The sequence below is a fragment of the Salminus brasiliensis genome, chromosome 17 (genome assembly GCF_030463535.1).
Source record: "Salminus brasiliensis chromosome 17, fSalBra1.hap2, whole genome shotgun sequence".
NCBI lineage: Eukaryota > Metazoa > Chordata > Actinopteri > Characiformes > Bryconidae > Salminus > Salminus brasiliensis.
The window spans coordinates 36089870-36112655 of record NC_132894.1 but is presented as its reverse complement, the minus strand read 5'-3'; the positions used below and the strand labels follow the sequence as shown (position 1 = coordinate 36112655).

The window sequence follows — 22786 nt, the reverse complement described above, 5'->3', positions numbered from 1 at the left end:
AAAGAGGAGCTCGTCAATGTATGGATCTGCTTCTCATGATGATCCAGCGCTCTGCCTTCTAAGGGTGCTCGGATAACTTCAGATACACTGCTGGTTCACACCGGTCAGCGTTTCCAGAAGAAGCATGTGCAACATATTATTACTAATGTCACTAATAATGAATTACTTTATTAATCATTATCAATTACACAACTATTTGTGGCATAGAGATTGAACAGAAGCTCAGTTGTGGCTTCACCGTGCTCAGAAGAGGCTTGAGGTCAGCTTGAGTTCAGAAATGCTAATGACACAGGGGATGAGCAACCAGCAGTTTTGATGAGGAGAGGAGAGAATCTGCTGCCAGTGGGAATAGAGCTCATTTACATATATCAGTCTTAAAGGCACAGGAACAGAGACAGTGTTTCTAGAAGAAGCAATGAATGAGCAGGTGTCCCAATACTTTTGTCCATACAGTGCACTTCTAATAGTGATAAAAAGGAGATTTCCATGTGTTATGATAAATGTATATGTGTTTCAGGTGTTGAGAAATACACTATTGAAAAGTCAGCTGGGACTGCAACGTCGGGCCTCTTCTGCCCCTTAGTGGTGGATATCGGTCGTTCCTGTCACCGAACTGTAAACATGCTCCCGGTGTGTGAATACCAGCCCTGATAGGACTGTATTGGTGTACTAGAGATCATCCTTCCTGTTCAGTAAAGCATCTGCTGACACAGACATGTGGCTTTCCCATGAAGCTGCTGTCCACCAGTACCTGTGTCTCTCATCAGGATTCACCTTTGGTTCAGTGAAAGGAGGTCCTGTTCTGAACACACCTCTCACGTCCTTGAGTAAACGCTCTCAGACTTCCTGTTCAGGCCGACTGTTCCACTGAACAGGGCAAATCAGAGCCACGTCACAACAGAGAACAATGACCCTGCTTTCAGGTGGATACACAGGTGAGGCAGGGAGCTTTCAGCACAGCTCAGTGCTTTAACTTGATATTTTAACTTAGATTAATCTATTTTCCTATTCTTAGTTAATTAAAGTTAAAAATGTACTTTTTGTAACGTTTTTAAAGTTACAGTGCAGCAGAATAAGAGACTGAGGGGTTCCATACACTGATCGACTCATGAGACAGATGTATAATTTTATTCTGAAATCGTTAAGCCCCGTATAATTTACCAAAAATATCCGAACAGTGTTTAATAAGGTTTAGGTTTAAAATAAGGCATTTAAAACAATTCACATTGCTAAAAATGTACTTCAAGTAACCCTTAAAGTTTGGTGAAATAAAATACACACATCTACACACACACACACACACACACACGCACATGTAGTGCAACTGACTCTCCAGAAATCATAATAAAGATCATTTCCAACATGTAACATCTGCACCCAGTTCATTAATCACCACTACGTCTCACTACAGCATGTATTGGTACTGAACAGCCCTGGTTCATCCTCATCATACAGAACCACCCCCGGTTCTCCTGCCGTCGTCCAACTGAACCTCTATCTACTGCACTTGTGGTGTCCAGCTGATTACCACAGACAACGACGTCCCCCCCTACGTCCCCCGCCTCAGAGCTCACTTCTAAGGGAAGTCAAAGGGCAGATGCTGACGCTCATGTGAAATTAGCATGCTTATAAATTAAGCAGGAAATGTGTAGAACTGAGACGGGCCTAGCACAGAGCTGTGGGTGCAGTTAGTACAGCCTCCACCCGATCGCCACGGATACTCACTGGAATTGTCCGAAACGGGTCCCTATACCGTTCAGGGCACACTTAGCACACTGGCTACACACTTTTTTAGCTTGATGTCCGAATCGTGAAGTGGAATTCCAGAGGTGCTACAATCTCCCACAATTCACTTGTGCTTTCCAGTGAAGACTGTAGACTCACTGAACGTGGCCCAGAATGCCTTAAGCTGTTGGATTCACAAGGTATTGTGGGAACTGTAGTGTTTTAGGAGTGTTGCTATGGTAACTGCAGTCTCCTCTTCCTTATTCTGGCTTTGACATCTAATTTCAGCTCAGGAAATCATGATGGACCAGACAAGGACAACGTGTCAGTGTGTGTGTGTGTGTGTGTGGAAACACACTTAACATGCTAATGTTTATACTTCACTGCTTAACTAACGCACTACAGGCTGTATTAACTACCTCAGGAGGGCGCTAAAGGGAACTAGATGGAACACCCTGTTGTTTGTTTGATAGTTTTTGTCTTTGTTAGTTGTGTCTGTTGTGCTGTATTTGTACCGAAGCGTCGACCCCTAGTTGAAAGTCATTCTGAGCATTTCTATTGATCCATTCATCATGAAATACTGATGGAATGTAAAGCGGGGGTTCGTTTCAGTGGCAGATTCGGTTTTGAGTATGTTTGGGTGTAAAAGCTGTAGATTTAAACATTTAGCTTCATATGGTCACGTGTTCTACGTTTACTGGTGGCATTCAGCCCCTGCCCACTGACCTCCTCTATAAGTAAGGTTTGAAGTAAACAGGCTTTCAGTTCCTTCAGTTTAAAAGAATGAACTGGAGAGACTGTCCGTGCTAATCAACGACACAGTACAGAAACAAGAGAAGAGATTCTGTTAAAAATGCTGGAGGTTTCCTTTAAAAAACAAGAAAAAAGAACTACATAAAACTCTCTGCTCCAAACTGGAGCGCTTCTCCACTTCGCCCAACAGCGAAGTTCATCTTCCTCGTCCTACTGGTAACGTTACAGTTCTTCTCTTAACGTCCAGCTCAACCGAAGACGCTTCCTCTTTCCCCTTATACCCCCGCATCCCCTTTTATTAGCTTCTCCTCTGCTTCTGAAGACGGCCGAGGGGGCGGAGTTTTCTTCATCTCCAGCCCTTTGACCCACGTGTACGCGGACGATCCTCCCAGCACCATCATGTTACTGGTCCACCACAGCGCGCTTTTGCTGGTGGCGTAATACATGACCGCCAGCACAGTCTGAGCGCACGCCTTTGCCGTGCCAGACACGTTGTGCGTTAACGGACTGGTGAACTTTATCTGGAGGCCCGTCACGTAGCCAATGGCAAAGCCAAAGACTCCGCTCACCATCATCATACCCCAGAAGTTCATGTCCGTCAGCCGGGAGAAGGAGGCCAGACGTCCCACCTCTCCGAACACGATGATCAGTGGCAGGAAAAGGAAGCAGGCGTTCAGGTTGTTGTAGTAGGACAGCTTCCAGATGCTCCCGTCCACCACCGGCATCACCTTCTTCGTGTAGATGGCGTTCAGGGAGACGCAGGCGCTGGCAAGAACGCCAAAGAACACACCGGACCACGAGAGGGAGCCTGCTACGCCTTCCTGATCCACACCGAGCCAGAAACCCCCTGCAAATCAGAGGGGTCAGAAAATGTTAGTCATGCTGAAGCTAAAGCAGATTTACACCGATACTGTGGGAAGGAGCAGACTAGGGGAGATCAGAGACCCCGTTCACACCCGCTCACGTCATGTGACTGGTACCTGGATTGTATCCTGATCAGATTTCAGACACATTTACACTGTCAAATATGTCAAATATTAATCTCTGGTTAGTCAGACTGGAACCTGATTGCGGTGCGGGGGATGAAATATGCAAAATCACTCGTTGCGCAGCTTTTACTGGTGTTACAATTGTACTGGGGGGAGTTTCAGTTGTACTGGGAGGGGTTTGTGTTGTACTGGGAAGAGTTTGGGTTGTACTGAGAGGGAAGAGTTCAGTTGTATCGGGGGAGTTTGGTTTTACTGGGGTTTAGGTTGAACTGTGGGAGTTTAGGTTTGCTGGGAGGGGTTTAGATTGTACTAGGAAAAGTTTGGGTTGAACTGGGGGGGGTTTAAGTGTATTGGGAGGGTTTTGGGTTGTACTGGGAGGGGTTTTAGTTGTACTGGGGGAGTTTGGGTTTAATGGGAGGGGGAGGAGTTGTAAGTGTCTTGGGAGGGGTTTGGGTTGTACTGGGAGGGGTTTGGGTTTAATGGGAAAGGTTTAGGTTGTACTGGGGAGTTTGGGTTGTACTGGGGGGGGGGGGGTTAAATGTACTAGGAGGGGTTTTGGATTGTGGAATGTATTTTGTAGAGACGGATGTGTTTACAATGTGTGTTTCTAATATTTTTGCTATATCGCCCAGCCCTACTCTAATCCCAGATCCAGTTGATCAACCATCTGATTGGTATCTGATGTGTGCTCAACTGCTAGGCTAACACTGCTAACACACACTTGGACTGTCATTTTTGCTCCTCATTTAGTCTAAAAAATAAAGGCGCTTCAATAGATTTGAGTGATGCCGTAGAGGAACCACTTTTGGCTGCATAAAAAAACATTTTTGTGAGTGTTCTTTAGATCCTTTAAGGATTAAAGAACCTTTACTTCATTAAATGATTCTTTTACCAATGTAAAGGTTCTTCACGCTCACATATCTTTTACTAACATGTTTGATGGTTCTTCTATTTTGAATCATCCAAAGAACCTTTGTTGCACCCTTCTTTGTAAAGGTTTAAACCCATTCCTCGGTTCCAAACAGAGAAGAACCGGGTCTAACACACTTCAGTTCCTGTGCTGAGAGAAGCTGGATGGACTAAGAAGCTCCACTGCAGGTTTAGAAGTTACTCAGTTCTTAAGTAGGTACTGGACCCGGCTGTTAATCGGGCAAGTCAATTACACTGTTTAAAATAAGAGGGTTCTTCCAGAGATGACAGAACAACCAATTTTGCTTCCATACAGAACCAGGCTTGTAATAGAGATCAAGTGAAGCTTCTTTAAATCCTTAAAAAGGTTCTTCACGCTCATCTCTATTACCAACATTCTTCTCAGTTGAGCCAAAAGTGGTTCTTCACATTTCACATCACCAATCCTATGCATAAGGACCCTTACAGCAGCAGGGCTATGTTCCAGCCCTCATTTACCTGAGACTGAGCACAACTGAAACCAGGAGCTTCTCCTTGACTCCTTTGTGGATAAGGCCGGCGGTCCCTGACCTAGAAAGTGTTGTCTCCTTTACACCTAACGAGAACCTGCTGTATTACCTTACACACCCCTTTTGTCCTTCACAGCTCGGTCTCACACAGATGACGCACCCCGTGCAGAGCAGTTCTGCATTTAATGTGTAACTATCAGTCTGTGTTGACCCTGGGTTTGAGAGAGAGGCGGTCATAGCTCAATAATAGTATTACTATTTTATTATTAAGTTTTATTATTATTATTATTATTATTATTATTATTGTTAATACTGTTATTACTATTATTATTACTCAACAGACTTCCTGGACCTTTGCTATCCAGTCTATGGGCATGACCTAATACCATTTGACCTAGAATTAATGAATTATATATTATAGCTTTTTCTTTATTATTATTTTTTTACTGTACTGGCTAAAACTCAAAACTTAATCGTAATCTTTAATGTCAACAGAATTCCACAGTTAAAACTGCCATGGTTTTATACTTAATCTGGGCGTGAGAAACCAGCCCATAGATTACAGTCTCATGCAAAAACACGGGCACCCCCAGTTTGTTGCTTTTCCAAGTGTAAAGAAGCAAACAGATCCTCTTTGGAAAACATTTTCAATTTTTACTGATTTAACATGTTATAAATTAACAGAATTATTAATGTGCCACTTTTTGCATTTAACGCTTTTATTTGCAAACTATTAAATTAAGCAAATAAACAGTAGTGATGAGTCTCTGTATATATAAATATATATATTTATGCTTATTCACACTACTGATTAAAGCGGCTTCTCAAACATTTGCATAAGACTGTATTTCATTTTATAGATTATATTTTATTATTGTAGTTCTTATTTTATTATGGGACCATATTATTATTATTATTGTTATTGTTATTATTGTTGTTGTTGTTATTTTATAGAAAAATTGCAAGCCAAGGCACATCAGTACTTGGTATTAAAAGTATCTGGATCACCAGGACCAGGACCAGGACCAGGACCAGGACCACCCCCCCATGTTCCTCACTTTACCCCAACTTCTGCCCCCACTTACCCAGAATTACTCCGCAGCACAGCAGCGCGTAGAGGGAGGTGGTCTGCTTCAGGATGGCGTAGGACAACAGGACGTTAAAGACGGTGCTCAGGGATCGACCCACGGTGTAGAAAGCGACCCCCACGTTCTTCAGACACAGGTTATTAAACGTGATCATGCAGATGAAGACCACAGACAGGGGCAAGATCTCCCTGGACACCTTCAGGTCCACTTTGATGGAGGGGAAGTCCACGCAGGACGGGTAGAAGGTGGACACGACGTTCATGACCCAGCACAGGCACAGCGACACCAGACACTGGAAGAAGGTGATGAAGAGCGGGGCGTCCAGGTCCTTGCTGTCCAGCAGGTAGTTGTTGAGGAACACCATGGTGATGGACACGAACCAGTACAGAGCCACCACCAGGGCTATTTTCACCGCCCGGATCAGGAAGGGCTCCTCTCTCCCCCCCTCGTCTGACGGACCTGAGCCACTCAGAGCCATCCTCAGGATCCTCGACCGTTTCAGCTGCGTCCTGTTCATGGCGAAAGAGCAGGACAGAGGAGATGCGAATTAGACTAGCTACTGAACTCCAGGCAGAGCCGGAGCCATCTGTAACCACAGCCCCGCTGCGGCTGCTGTCTTCTCCCGCTGCGGCTGCTGTCTTCTCCCGCTGCGGCTCCGGTTACACACAAGCACGGCACATCGCCCCCTAGCCCAAGCCCGTGATAACCCCGCTCAGCAGACTGAACCGCGCGGAACCTCCCGCATGCAAATAAACCCGGTCCTGAGCCCTAGCTGCCCTCCACACCCGCGCCCATCGCCGCGCAGTGCAGCTAAAGCTAACACGAGCTACCTATAAACTATGGCAACATGCTAGCTAGCTAACAGGCCAGCTACAGCTAGTGTAGTCAGCTAGCTAGCGCTAGCGTGCTGAACCGGGGACATATCCGCGGCTAGCTGCGCTAAACCACTCTACTGCACCTGGAAGGCTACGTTAGCAGCAGTGCTAATGCTAGCTAGCTAGCTATACGTGCTTAAAGTCCACAGCGGGTGAAACTGCCAACATATGCTAACTGAGGCTAATGCTAACTGAGGCTAATGCTAACGGAGGCTAATGCTAACTGAGCCTAATGCTAACGGAGCCTAATGCTAACTGAGGCTAATGCTAACGGAGGCTAATGCTAACAGAGCCTAATGCTAACGGAGCCTAATGCTAACTGAGGCTAATGCTAACGGAGGCTAATGCTAACAGAGCCTAATGCTAACGGAGGCTAATGCTAACAGAGCCTAATGCTAACTGAGGCTAATGCTAACTGAGGCTAATGCTAACTGAGGCTAACACGTAGAAGCTGAAGCTAAATTAGCACCGATAACGGAATGCTAACAGGCTAATAATGCTAAAGCGCATCTGATTGGCCAGTGCTTCAAACGCACAAGCAGTTGATTGGACAGTTGAGAAATACGTCACCCTACTTCCAACAACCGGTCGGCTGCAGCTTCATCTACAGTATCTACAGTTTTCCCAATTTACACAAGATTATTTACTGTCTCCCCTATAAAGCAAGACCTGGAGCATGAAGTGCACTAAAGTACACTAAAGTACACTATTTGTAAATAACTGTAGATTGGATTGTGATGATAGATAGACAGACAATCAGAATCAGTATGTTACACATACAAGGAATTTGTCTTGGTGAGAGCAACACGTATGACAAGTGACAAAAAACACAGAACACAGATTAAACTAAAGGAAAAAGACACTGAACAATAAATAGAGGAGGGGATCAATTAAAAAAGTACTAAAGGTAATAAAGAGCTGAATATTTACAGAATTTGTTTTTTGTTTTTTTTTTCAGAATCAGAATCTCTTTATTTCACCAAGTGATGCTACACATACAAGGAATAAAGTGTGGGTTTAGTGAGACAAACAAGGACAGTGTGACTAAAAGCTAAACACTAACATCACTGGAGAAGAACTTAAGGTCCCATCAAATAAACATAATGCTACATATTTGCTTAATGTGCCCAGTATGTAAACAGCTGAAATGTATGCATAATATAAATATGTGCGGGCCCTGTCTGCAAAAAAAAAAAAAAAAAAAATATATATATATATATATATATAATATAATATTTAATATATATTTCATATTTATTAATGATAATAAATAATTATCCACAATAATATTCATTCAATTTATTTAATTTCTTTTAAAGATAGTAGTAGCATTTGATTATGCAGATAGATAGACAGATACTTAATGGACCCCAAAATAAATGTAGGCAGCCAGTAGCAAACTGCAACACATTGAGGACAGGCTTAGTATCAATACTTCAAGTACCCAGACTAGCAATAAAATATGCTCTGAAGACTGTCTGGCCACGTGAAACAAATATGCTATGATAAAATATGTAAGGATAGAATGTCTAAAATATCATGTAAATAATATAGACACAGCATAATTTAAGTAAAATATAGAGACAGGAACAAAAAATAGCGTTAAAATGTATTTATAATTTTTTGTATTAAAAACAAATGATAATTTAACCTGTGTTTTTGTGCTTTGTACAGAATGTAGCGCCGTTTGATTGGCCAACCGCTTGCCAGTGCTAACTCCTAACCAATCAGAGCAGGGGAGGGCGGTGCCTGTGGGAATACGGGCTTCTACCCCGCTTCTGGACACCCTCCTTTAAAGCGATAATCTCCCCTAAACCACCACAGCTACACGATTTAAGCAGTGTAGCACTGTGAAGAAAAGCGAAGATCAGAGCAAATTAGAGCAACTGCGCCACTGAAGGTTTGTAATCTGGCCTCCATGTTCGCGCAGGTTCCCCTGAGAGGTGGTTCATTAGACTGTAAAAGAACTACACCCGTTTAACTGAAGCACTTATTACACAGAGCCAGCCCCACCTGAACCCATCCACTATCAGGAGGAACGCTGAGACTGTAACTCTGTGAAGCTCTCTTACCTTAGTAGATCATGCAGTCATGGACAGCTGCCTTCCGGAGCTACTGCGAGTCAGATGAGGAAGTAATAGTGCTGAACTCCTCCTTCCAGCAGCAGCCAGCTCACAGAACCCTGACAGTCCTGAATGACCACATGTACACAGCTCAGAGGTGCTGCCAGGGCCTTCCACAATACAGGAGTATTAGGTGTGTCTGCTGGCTTTTAATGCGTGTGGATCCACAGCTAGGCCTACTGGATCTACTGGATCTACTGGATCTACAGCAAAATACAAGAAACAATAGTGACAACTATTTTTTAAAGATTCACAAAGGTATGGTTCACAAAGTGGGGTCTGGGGACCCCCGGAGTTCATAAAGTTAGACGGGGGGTCAGTGATTGTGGGATGTGCCACACTTTCATTCAACTACATTACACTAATTACACCGCCCACAGTCGAGCCTGGGTTTAGTGAGAACAGTCCCAGAATGGAATCTGACTCGAGGTTCTAGCAAACAAGGCCAGTGTGGTCACAGAGCACCTAGTAGCCGGTATGAGAACATTTAATAATGAATATTGACATAATTTATAATTTAATAATTATTTTTAAAATGTATAATTTAATTAATTGATTTCATTTATTTTAAAGATAGTAAGAGCCTTGGATTGGACAGACAGACAGACAGCAGCAGGCTTTCAACACATTTAGAGCAGGCTTATTATTAGTACTTCAGACTATAAGGATATACACAGTCATACACTGTACTACTGTAGGACTGCCCGCTCACATGAAACACCATCATAGGATAATAAAATAGGTATTAATGTATAAAATATAAAGAAAAAAAAGCAAAAACAGACAAATACTGTAAAAGAATTATAAGATAAGATAATCCTTAATTAGTCCCACAGTGGGGAAATGTTTATATATATATATACAAATAATACAATTATTAAAATACAGAGAGGAACGGCGTTAGCATTTATCTATAATATATTTTACACACAGTCAAGAGCTGTTTCTTCATCTAATGTTTACATCTGTAGCAGAACCACCCAGATAGCAGATGATTCTAGGCCAGATACGGCCCAGTTACAGCACTTAAGGGTCAGTTATGGCAATGGCAAAGGATTTGTGGGTCAAAACTGATCTATCTGGGTCAGGCCTTGAGGCCTTTTGTCTACTATCCCAGTCAGTAAGTGGAGTTATCCTTTAAACATAAGAATTTATATATATATATATATATATATATATATATATATATATATATATATATATATATATATATATATATGTGATAAGAAATACACACAGGCTTTATATAGCCTAGCTTATAGCTTAACTTATAGCTAAGCTTGTTCTAAATCCCCAAAGGTCAAAGGTCAGGCTCTGTGTTTAGTTAGCTAGGTGTGTAATGATTAAATGCAGATTTCTCCAGAACCGTGTGTGCGGAGTGACAGGGTGGGTCGTCTGCAGCAGCGAGTGAGACAGGTCAGACGTGTAAATTCTGTATCAGTAAGTGTGTGTAAAGGTGGGATCAGGTGCTAAGAGCTTGTTAAATCTGCGCTCTGCAGAGACAGGCCAGCCCACTTCCAGCTGCAGTTCCAGCCAAATCCTCTCCTTTCCCAGAATGCCTGCTCACTTCTAATGAACACATTCAGCTAGTTTAAGCTGCACCCATTGCTGACACAGATGTGCAAATGCACACACAGCTGGTCTAGTCTCTGTAGAGAAGAAGTACTGCCAATAGAATAGGACTCTCTGGAGCAGATCTACATCATGACCCTATTGGCTCCATGCTGCCTAATGCCAGGCGTGGGCTAGAGGGGTATAAAGCCCCCCAGCATTGAGGAGTTGTGGAGCAGTGTAGGAACTGAGATGATGGTGGAGCTCCATCCAGTCTTTTTGGGATGAGTTGATGAGTTGGGGATGATGAGGTTGGGTAGTGATCATCATCCAACATCCTGACCTTACTAACGCTTCTGTTGCTGAATGCAATCAAATCCTCACAGCAATGCTGCTCCAAAATCTAGTAGAAGTTTTTTTTCCCCTGGACAGTAGAGACAGTTACTCCAACAAAAGCAAAAATTCATTATTTTTTCTGAAATCAAGGGTATTAAAAAGAGCTGATTCTTTACCCTTGATTTCAGAAAAAATAATGAATAAAAAGGTGTCCCAATACTTTTGTCCATAGAGCCTCGTGTATGTCAGGTGCTAAGTTCTTGTTAAATGTCCGCCAAGCCAACTTTCAGCTGCAGTTCCAGCCAAATCCTCTCATTTCCTAGAATGTCTACTCACTTATCCACAGCTATAAAAAGCAGGTAAAGAAAAATGTTAGCTAGCACAAAGAACCAAGAACCACTGAAAGGAACCAAGACTTTGGACTGAAGTCTTTACTGAAGTAGAAGGTTCTACACTGGACCAGAGCACTACACAGCTAATAGGACCCATTTAGGGTTCAGCCTAGGACACCATACTGGCAGAGAGAGATGATAAAGGTCAGTAGAGGTCAGCATGAGATTGTAGAGAGTGGACAGGGACAGTAGAGGGCAGTAGAAGACAGTACAGTACAGCACAGTAAGAAAGAAGCTGTGTCCAAAACTGAAGGTGGCTGCCTTGACGTCTTACTGTCCATGCTGTCTCATAGTTCAGAGCTTTAAAAGGCAGTGCGCTGATGAAGGTTTGTCTAGTCCAATCACAAAGGCAGCTGAGCATCCTGGCGATGCCAAGTGTATAGCTGTGTTAGCATTAGCTGTTAGCATTTACATTCATGTACCAAAAATGTACATATGCCAGCTTTCTAGCTTCAGTCGAGGCAGTGGCCTGAGGCCATTAGCCGAGGAAGGGTTGTCGACAGAGGTGCACGAGGAAGCAAAGGCCCTTATCATGGTGTTGCTAAGCAGTTGTTTTGGCATCCCAGGTGGTTGCTAGGGTGCTGCTAGGTGGTTGCTATGCTGTTGCTATAGTGCTGTGGCTAGTGCTACTAGGTGGTTTCAAGGCAGTGTCTGTGGTATCCCAGTAGAGTGGTTTCTATGGTGTTGCCACGTGGTTGCTGTAGTACCCCTTGTGGTTGGTAGGGTTTTACTACTGGTGTATTTCTAGTGTTTCACTGTGACATTTAAAAATATGTCAAATAAAGCGGATAGAATATATTAGATTATAAACTGGAGGACAATGTACACTATGTGGGCAAAAGTATTGAGACACCTGCTCATTTATTGGTAGTTTTCCCCCAAAATTAAAAAAAATAAAATAAAAACCATGCTAATCCTACTGTCTAGGGAAGAAGGCTTTCTGCTAGCTTTTTGTAGGAGCACAGCTGTGAGGATTTGATGGCATTCGGTAACAAGAGAGTTTGTAAGATTAGGATGTTGGATGAAGATCACCACCCCACCTCCTCATCACCCCCCCTCCCCCCATGTGCAATTAAGAGTCATTTGCTGTAAATAATATTGTTATTGTTATTTCTTATTTATATTGTGTTTATAGTGTAGATTATTTATCTACATGTTTATAACTGAGTGTCTTGCTCTCCCTTTCTACTGTGACACTGAGAATTTCCCCACTGCGGGACTAATAAAGGACTATCTTATCTTATCTTATCTTATTAACTCCCATCCAAAAGTACTGGATGGAGCTCCACCACCACCATCACTCCAGAGAACACAGATCTTCCACTGCTCCACAGCTCCTCAATGCTGGGGGGCTTCATTACACCCCTCTACTAGCCCACGCCTGGCATTAGGCAGAAGCAGCACACAGGCAGCGGCGGAGGCAGGTCCGGGCAGTAGGGGGCAGTAGAGACCAGCGCAGTTTCCTCCTCCCCGCACAACAGACGAAGACCTCAGTGTTTACCTAAATCACCTGCCTAATCCAGAAGCTCCTCAACCTGCAGCTGAAATGGCTACAACTATCAGCACACAGCGGGGACAGGTGAGCACACCTGCCCGTCGGCCACAAGAAGCGGGACAGGCGGTGTTAGCGCTGTGTTAGCGCTGTGTTAGCTAGCTAGCTAACGGCTCCTCAGCCCATTCTCACGACGACACCAGCAGCTAGCCAGGCTAACCGGCTAAAGCTCAGCCTTACTGTCGATATCCGTACCGTTTTGACTCGTGTTGGGTGGAAAGTGTCTGTAACTAAGCCGAAGAGGCCGGAGTGTGTGTCTGTGGAGGCTGTCACAGCGCTGTCTGTGAGCCTAGCTCTCTGAGCTGGCTAGCTAACAGCTAACAGCTAGCAGCTAGCATAACAGGACAGGGCTGCCAGCTGAGGTCCACGGCTAGTTAAACTGACCACTCCAAAACAAACATAATGACCACGACTATAGTGAAATAAACATCACCACAAGCTGAGCAGCACCTGCTGAGCATCGCTAGCTTTAGCTTTAGCCTGAGCTCGAGCTGTATTTGGGGTCAGGGCGGATTCTGCGGGTCTGTTGCGCAATAACAGAAACTCGAGCTTGATATTACGACCCAAACAATCCCCTAAATGCTCTAAATGCCCCTCAGTACCCAGGCAGCCCTTCTAATCAGTGAGCTGCACCTATTTTGAGAAGCACTGGCCTAAGGTGAAGCACCGGGCCCAACGCCAGCCAGGGGCTAGAGGGGCAGGAAGCCCCCCAGTGTTAGGCTGTGGGGTCCAACATCAGAACCTGACCTCACGGGTGTTCTCACTCTTGTGAGGCTGAATGCAGTCCGATCAATCCACCCTCACAGCAATGTTGCAACATCTAGTGTAGATACGTGTAGAAGTGTTGCTACTGCAGCTAATGGGGGGTGTGTTTGGGTTTGGGCTTGGGTTATAGCTCTGCATTGAACCCATTGAAACGTGGGCAGCCCTGGATTGGGGCCTGGGGAACAGTTTTGGGGTGAGCTGCCTTGGTCGAGGGCACTTCAGTCGTGCCCTGTTGGTTCAGGGGATCAAACCAGCGACCTTCTGGTCACAAGGCCTCTTCTACAACCATCAGGCCGGGGCTTCCCCAAGCAGTGGTGTCTACAAACTTATGGAAAGAAGAAACCACCCGTGGTGGGGGTTAGACCAATTGTAATATTTGCAAATTTCTCTCTTCTGTGATCAGGTCTACATTGGGGAGTTACCCCAGGACTTCCTGAGGATTACTCCCACCCAGCAACAGCAGCAAGTGCAGATGGACGCTCAGGCTGCCCAGCAGCTCCAGTATGGCGGCTCCATCGGGACGGTGGGCCGACTCAGCATCACTGTGGTCCAGGTACTTTCATTTAAACTTTTTTATTTTATTTATTTTACTTCAAGTACATTGACCGAGATCTTCATGTACAGTATAGCTGAGCTGATACATGCAGCATGGGTTGAGAAATGAAAAGAAGAGATTTCTATGAGGACTATTCTATTCTGACCATCGTCTGATTCTGATCCAATCTTTGTGTTTTCTATAAATAATACTGCCCTGATCTAGAGATCGGGACCTCTCTAATTTCTATATTATGAAACAAACAAGGAATGGAAAACAAATAAGATTAGTAGGGGAAGGACCCGAACCCTAACCCTAAAAAGTTAAGGAGGCTCCAGAAGAGTGGTCCAGTGGACTGAGGTGCTCCCACTCTCAGCATGCCATCAGCAGCCGGAGTCTGAGAGAGCACAGTCGGCCTTGTTCTCTCAGGGGTGAGTTAATGGCAGTTCCTCCCCACTTCATCACTCAGAGTGTGATGTTGGTCAGCACAGGTGTCTGTTAGCTGTTGTATCGGAGCTGGGGAGCCGGGCTTTCCTCCGAGTGCGCTGCTTACCAGCGATGCAGCGGCAGTTTGAGAATAGGGGTGGAGGCTGGGGAGATATGTGCTAGTCTTTACCCTCCTAGTGTTGGGGGTGGGAGTACACATGAACGGGAATTGGGTAATTGGCCTTGTAGATTGGGTAGAAAATGGAAGAAAAGTTAAGTTAAATAATAATAATAATAAGCAAAAACCTTATAATTATTATAGTTGTAATTGTTGCATTTAAGAGTAAAATCTCATTTAAGGAAACTATTGCAAATAAGATAAGCGGGAATGTGAGACAAGCAGCAACTAACTGTAACTGTACAAACCAGGGCCTGCTGTTGTCCCCCTGTTTATGTAAGTAAATATTTACATATACAGTTTTTAATCCATATCCTACATAGAGAGCAGGAGGCATGTGGGCTTCACCCTAACCCAGTTTCATAGAGCATCTCCCATTCCTAATCTTTATCAGAGACGTGATGGAGCTCTTTTAGGAGGGTGGGGTTAATCTCTGTTGTTTAGATGGAGGCAGATGTTAGTGTGGTTGCTCACTGTTAGATGAGTCACTATGAACAGACGCAGTTTGGGCTGTGGCACATTTCTCTGTCTCATCTGGGAGGGACTTCAGGCCTGGTGCTTTAGTCATTTATCTTCTGTTGCATCTGAAAGCATGAAAGATAAGAGTAATAAATAAGAGAAGTTGTTGCATTAGTTTAATTTAAATGTAAGATTATTACAAATCCACATTTCAGTAGTGTAGTCACAATCACCCATGCTGTGCTGTTTTCCTGATTCTCTGTCTGTTTTGTATTGCTAATATTTGTGTCAGCGTTGTTTCACTAAGGATGAGTGTTTGTTGCATATGGTACAATAGAATGTACTATTACTACTACTGAATCTATATGCAATACAGTAGAGCTTGTTGTTACTGTTAGGAGTGAGATGAGAACAGTATTGCCAGAGCATTACAACAACAACAATAACATCAACAAAAATGACATTTATTTTAGTTAACAACAAGAAGCAGTAAAATAACAATGATGATGATGATGATGATTATGATAATTAAAATGAGGGTTTGGCAATTTTACACAAAAGATACATATAAAAATACATAGACTTTAAATACATACGCTATATGGACGAAAGTATTGGGTCACCTGCTCATTTATATGTTTCGTCTGAAATCAAGGAAGGACCTTTCAAGAAGGAGGATTTGATTGCATTCAGCAACTGCATTACATTTAGTGAGGTTAGGATGTTGGATGATTGATCACCACCCCACCTCATCATCCCCAACTCCCCAACTCATCCCAAAAGTACTGGATGGAGCTCCACCATCCATCATTCCAGAGAACACAGTTCTTCCACTGCTCCACAGCTCCTCAATGCTGGGGGGCTTTATAAACCCCTCTAGCCCACGCCTGGCATTAGGCAGCATGGAGCCAATAGGGTCATGATGTTGGTCTGCTACAGAGAGAGTCCTATTCTATTGCCAGTACTTCTCTACAGGGTGTGGACAAGCTGTGGGTGTGCATTTGCACATCTGTGTCAGCAATTAATGCAACTTAGTAACTGTATGCAACTGAATGCATTCATTAGAATGTGGGGGGTTCACAATCATTTTGACATATAGTGAAGATTATGTACTTTAATACCCATAATTATAAGTGAGTTATTGTTTTACTGTAGAAACATTTTCATCACTTTTCTGTCCAGGCGAAGCTTGCTAAAAACTATGGAATGACGCGCATGGACCCCTACTGTAGGATTCGCCTCGGGTACGCTGTGTACGAAACCCCGACTGCTCACAACGGAGCAAAAAACCCCCGATGGAACAAAGTTATCCAGTGCACTGTCCCACCAGGAGTGGACTCTTTCTACCTGGAGATATTTGATGAGGTTAGTGGCGCAACAAAACATGCCACAAATTATTCATCTCAATTAGGGCTGGGCGATATGATAAAAATACTATATCACGATATTTAGATTCTTATAAGCTACTACTCAGATCCTCTCCTGTACTGAATACAGTGATCTAATGAACCCTTCAGTCTAATTACACTGTTAGTAATGAAACCTGCAGCTGATCAGTGTTTATTAACACTAACAGTCTCCTCCATATGATTAGAAAAGCTTATTGTTGATCACAACAATTATCTTGATAACAGTTGATCACAATACGATTAAATATTGGCATATTGCCCAGCTCTAATTTCTATTTTGTTTTCTGTGTTCTTTTTATTTTTTACTAAAACTACTTATTTCTCTGTGTGTTGTATGAAGAAGGCACAGTGATATTGGAAATTACATTTACAGTGTTTATCTGACGCTCTTATTCAAAGCTCTTACATGTGGATGATGTTACACAGGTAGGAGAATGTAGAGTTAGAAGTGTTGCTCAGGGACTCTTATTGGTTTAGAGTAGTGAGCTTGCCCAGCAGAGCAACTGGACCCTAGTCTATCCCAGGGAGGGGGGAGTTGTTACCCGCTACGCTACACCAAACTACACTGGCATGTTTAGATGTGTGCCGGTATCTAATGATGCGTTATTGAACTCCAGAAGTGCAGAGTGTTTGTGTCGATCGAATGCTGCTCTAAAATGTCGGCCTTTGAATCCTCTGATTACATGTTCTATTAATCTGTGAAGCTAATCTTAGCTTAGTACCAATTTCTACACTTGGGAAATGTTTGTGAACAGAACTGAACAAAGGTTTTAGGCCCCTAACCCCCTAATCACTCTACCCCCCCGGTCTCTCAGCAGTGAGAAAGTTCTGCTGTAGAAGCTCCAGATCAGAACAGATGCAGGTGAACATAAATCCAGTAAAAAGGAGAAACAAGAGCTTCTCATTCTGAAGAAAGTAGTGAGATCTTGTCGGTGAGCTAGTCTGAAGAACCGAGCTCGGTTCCTCCAGGGTTCTCTTGGACGCCCCCCAGTCCAGCCAGCACAGCGTGGAGGATGTGTTCAATCAACTCCATCAGCAGCAGCAGCTCACCTGATTTACCACCAAACCAGGTGTTGATCTGAGGAGAAGATCTAAATAATACTAGACTCCATGAGGAGAACTTAGGAGATGTTCTAATGATGAACACAGTGATGGAGAACCACCACCACTTTCTGTAGGAGTGTTATTATTAGTGTTTATTCTGATTTCAGTTTTTCTACTGAGTGTACTACTTACACAGGGGGCTAAAACTACTGCACAGTACTGTATTCTCAAACACTTTCAGATATCAGCCTGCAGTATCCATATCGGTGGAGATATATATATATATATATATATATATATATATATATATATATATATATATATATATATATATATATATATATATATATAATGTTTTTAAAATAAAGGTAATTTAAATGCTTCTTTAAACAGTGCCATTGAAGAACCAATTTTGTCTCAATAAGGATCCATGTTTGCAGTAGAAACTATATAAACAAAAGTATTGGGACAGTTCTTTCACTAATGTGTGGAAAGGCAGACTGCATAGCTAAAGGCTTGATTTTATACACCTGTAGCAATGGAGCTGAATCAGGCTGATTACAGTGATTAAAAGGCGTGTCCCAATACTTTTGTCCATATGGTGTATTCTTGCCCCCCTGAATGAAAATTGTTCTGTGTTGCTCTTCAGAGGGCATTTTCCATGGATGACCGCATCGCATGGACACACGTGACCATCCCAGAGAGCTTGCGAGAGGGCAGTGTGGTGGATGAGTGGTTCAGCCTCAGTGGACGACAGGGTGATGATAAAGAGGGCATGATTAACCTGGTCATGTCCTTCGCTGTAAGTCTGAACTGTAAACAGGTTCTGCTTTCTGCTTAGATGAATAATTAATAATCATTATTCTATTAATAGTTCATACTATTAATAATAGTAAATAATCATTATGTCATAAATGTGTTCTAACATGTATTTGAACCCCCTCCCTCCTCCTTCCATGCTCAAAGTCAATGCCAGCAGGGATGATGATGGCATCGCAGCCGGTGGTTCTTATGCCTACTGTATACCAGCAGGGGGTTGGTTATGTGCCCATTGCAGGTGTGTACGCTCTCTTAACACACTCACTCACTCACTCACACACTCACTCACACACTCACTCACACACTCACTCACACACTCACTCACACACACACACACACACACACACACACGTGATTCACTTTGCATCATTTTCTTTCTCTTTTTTCTGCTCAGTAGTATTACAATGATACACACAACTATTTTGCTGGTCGAACAATCTGTCGATTATTAAAACAAATAATCGATTATTGGGATTATGAATCGCTCAATTACCAAATAACACTCATTTTATGCATACATTTAAATATCGCAATCGAAAAAATACATTATATAAAACTTTGCTGTTTAGATAAATAAACTCCAGTTATGTTTTACCTGTCAAATTACATGTCAAAGTCAGATGTGAGACTAATTGAACTTCAGTCTGAAAGTATTTTGTGTTTCTGCTTCGTTTGTATTAGTGGCTTTTATTTTGACATGGTTGACTCAGACCTCTTCCATGTACATCGTACCAGCATGCTGATTGGCTCATTGTGTTGAAGGGCGGGACTTTATCCATAACCAGCAAGCTGATTGCTGCAGCTCTGCGTCCAGACCGAGGGGCTTATTACTGTAAACAGTAGGGGATTGATCCGTGATTCCCTTGCGTCCGGGTCTGTTTCTAGTTGGTAACGTCACTAAATTAGTGACAATTAACTATGAACTTGGGGTTCACAAGTATTTGGACAGCGACACAGTGTCTGTAATGCTGCCTCTGCCTCAACCTCACTGAATTTAAACTCCAGCAATCCAGATGTGTTTGAATTGCAGATTTTCAGCTTTAATGTAAGGGTTTAAAACAGATGTTGCGTCAACCGTTTTTAAAGTACAGATGTTTTTCATGTTGGTTGTGAGAGACTGCAGCTGTGGTGCTTTGAGAGCCATAAAGCTTTTTACAAGACTACAGCCCGTCCATATACAGGGCTTTACAGTACAGCGTACAGTACTTTGACACTGTGGTACAGAGCATGTCATAAAGTCAGTGATTGCTTGTAAACATTCCTTTGATTCAGGTCAAGTCAGTAAATGGAGGAAGAGGTAGTAGCAGTAGTTCAGAGAACATCACATTTACATGGTTTTCAACCTTTATCAGCTAAGGCTAAGTTTGGTGTCTGAATTCTGCTTAGTTAGAGATTTCAGCCGAAGATCGAGGAAATAAACCATGACAAGTTAAAAAACATGCCTACAGGGCTGACGATAGGCCTGTCACAATAACGTCTGTTTCTTTAAGTTTTTAGACACTATACTCTTCCAGACATAATTGCAATAAACAATACTGTTTTCTTTTGTCATTTGAAGGTTATTTAATACAGTGATAATATAAGAACAATGTAAAGCAGTTACACCCTTTTGAACAGCAATGAACTTTTAATTATCATAATTCTTAATTTACAGTTCTGTCATTATAACTAATAATAATTTGGGAGCTCATCTTTTTTTGTCAATTCTTACTGCCTGTCATACAACAACAACAACAACATTTTATATATATATATATATTTGTTGTTTGTGGTTAGTATTATTATTATTATGATTATTATCTTTTTATTTATTTTTTTTATTTTTTATTTTAGGCCTATTAGCTGGGGGCTCTGAGGGGTTCATTGGACTAAGGCACTGCCACTATGATCCGAGGATAGCAATATTGATCACATTATGATTAATTATTGTCATATTTCTCAGCCTCACTGCTGCTGTTAATACTGACTCTGTATTCTACATCTGTCCATGTTTATAAGTACCACTGTCAGAAACTGCATAATCAGGTCAGGGTCGGGGGGGAATGTAAATATTGATTTTCTTATTATCCTGTCCTTCCAGGCGTCCCGGGTGTGTATAATCAGGGTGTAGTACCGATGGGGATGCCGGCAGTACCTGCCGCTGCACCTCGCAGCGCCCCCTGCAGCGAAGAGGACCTGAAGGCTCTTCAAGACATGTTCCCCAACCTGGATAAAGAAGTGATCCGCACAGTGTTGGAGGCCCAGCAGGGCAACAAGGACGCTGCTATTAACTCCCTGCTGCAGATGGCCGAGGAGCTGTAACTCCACCCTGCGCACCGCCGTCGTCCTGTAAATACACTCACTCAGGCCCCCAGGCCCTCAGTGTTTATTCCATTCACCTATTCCGACACCTGCAAACCTTTCCCACCTGTGCTTTTTTATTTTTTATTGTCTTCAAAAAACAGAAGACAAAAAAAAGCATCCTTGAGCATCCGGTGAGAACGGTGGACGGTACGCTTTCTCCAGCGTGATCGGATGCTCTTCATTAAAACATCAGCACGTGCATTTTGTTGCCATTTGTGAGCGAGTGTGTATCCGGGCCGTGTTGTTTCAGAGTGCGGCTTTAGCCATGATTCCACTAGGATTCCCTCTCCGCCCGTCCAGTCTGATCTGTATATGCGTATTCCTGTGAGTCTGCGTTTGTGTTTGATCTGTATAAACATAGCTCTCTCTCTCTCTCTCTCTCTCTCTCTCTCTCTCTCTCTCTCTCTCTCTCATATATATAAAATATGTATTTAATGGATTGTAAATTATTTTGAGAACAATTAAAGAGATATTAAAGTATGTCAGATTATAGACAGGGTCTAATACCGTGGGTTACATGAGATTCGTAAACGTAAATCGACACACTTCTATGATTTACTGGTTAAATGTTGAATAATCCGCCGTTATGATTCTGTATGGCTTGTCCTCGGCTCGACCCACTGAAGTCTTAATGAATATCCGTTATTAAGGACGACGTGTGTAATACACTGATTTCACATTTGTAAAACGGCAAACAGCAATGACCACCCCAGTTATGTCTGTATAATGTTGACCTCAGTGTAGTGCACTTCTATTAAGAGAGGTCTTAGTGCCTTGCTAGGAATCCTACAACTTGTTCACGTCCAGTTCATAATGTCTCGACAGTACAGTTTGCACAAGTACTTTGAACAAATACCAGATTGTTGTTATATTGCTGCATATCATCACTGTCCAAAAAAACCCAAAACCCAGATATATAATTTTTCCCCCCGATTTTCATTTTTCTACATCATTTAAAGTACAGAAGTGGTCCTTTATGAATGATTCACAGTAATTGGACCAATAAAAATGCTCCAAGAGTACCATTGACTTTCAATGGCTTTGTTTTCTACAGTAAAGGTATCATTTTGGAGGTTTTTTTTTGGGACAGTGATTAATATATTACTATAATATGATATTTTATATAATAAAATATTATATAGAAACATGGTTAATGGTCAGGCTGCCTCAAGACATTTATTAAAGGTCTCATTTGCATGTCGCAAAAGCCAACATTTTGTTAATGGTTACTAAATAAGCGTTATTGTGTTGCTCTAATGCGTAGAGATTGACCCAGGAGGTGCACTGAGCAGCAGATGAATGCAGTCTGGCTTCACTTCAGGTAGACCGGGTTAAACTTCAAACCTTGGCCTGGTTCAGTTCACTGCTTCTTCAAGCTGAGTCTGGAGAAAGACTCTAACTGACAAATCCAGCTTCTAAAACCTTAAAAATACCTGATTTTTATGCTTCATTCTTCTGTTACAAGTTCTCTGACCAACAGGGTCCATTACAAGAGAATACAATCTACCCAGCTGTTCCAGATCTACATTAGCCACAGGTCCTCACTTGTGTTTGCAAATGTGAAATTGGTCCATTGCAGAATGCCAAAGGTTTTACTTAAATAACTGGTTTGTGTTGCAAAGTTTTGCTTTTAATATAAATAATATTGGATAGTTCTACACTGTTTCACTGTATGATTATTTTTATTAATGCTCTTGATCTCATGGATGTTGCCATATATCTCTCGGATGCATGTAAACACATTCAGAGTGTGATTGACTCTTCAGTTTCTCAGAGTGGTTCCTTACTTATGATTTTCCAAAGTGATGGTGGCTCTGTAGGCCATGTTGGAGGCCTTTGAGGACGAGTGCAAATATGGTTTTATTTTTTTCTTTCTCTCAAACACACATTTAGTACTGAGCAAGTCTTCGTCCTTCTGAGAAAATGATCTGTAAAGCTGATTATCTGGGCAGTAAAAGTTTATTTGTTAAAAAAAAATACACAATAAACACAAATAAACAATGAAT

The 22786-nt window shown here is 42.5% G+C and overlaps 2 protein-coding genes across 3 annotated transcripts; one reads left to right on the top strand and one right to left on the bottom strand.

Annotated features, from left to right (window-relative positions):
- Nucleotides 1-1109: 1109 nt before the first annotated feature.
- slc35c1 (solute carrier family 35 member C1) lies at nt 1110-8981 on the bottom strand. 2 transcript variants are annotated; one of them, XM_072660864.1, is made up of 3 exons: nt 8921-8981; nt 5971-6482; nt 1110-3325 (listed from the first exon to the last, which is right to left on the bottom strand). In XM_072660864.1, exons 2-3 carry the CDS (start codon nt 6449-6451, stop codon nt 2754-2756), a joined length of 1053 nt encoding a protein of 350 aa, XP_072516965.1. In that variant the 5' UTR covers nt 6452-6482; nt 8921-8981; the 3' UTR covers nt 1110-2753. The 2 variants fall into 2 exon arrangements, with proteins under 2 accessions (XP_072516965.1, XP_072516964.1); XM_072660863.1 differs by lacking the exon at nt 8921-8981 and having other exon boundaries at nt 5971-6777.
- A 3721-nt stretch (nt 8982-12702) lies between these two features.
- Nucleotides 12703-22785, top strand: tollip (toll interacting protein). The gene is made up of 6 exons (XM_072659864.1): nt 12703-12829; nt 13971-14120; nt 16348-16530; nt 18268-18420; nt 18585-18675; nt 20518-22785. Exons 1-6 carry the CDS (start codon nt 12797-12799, stop codon nt 20736-20738), a joined length of 831 nt encoding a protein of 276 aa, XP_072515965.1. The 5' UTR covers nt 12703-12796; the 3' UTR covers nt 20739-22785.
- The last annotated feature ends 1 nt before the right edge of the window (nt 22786 follows it).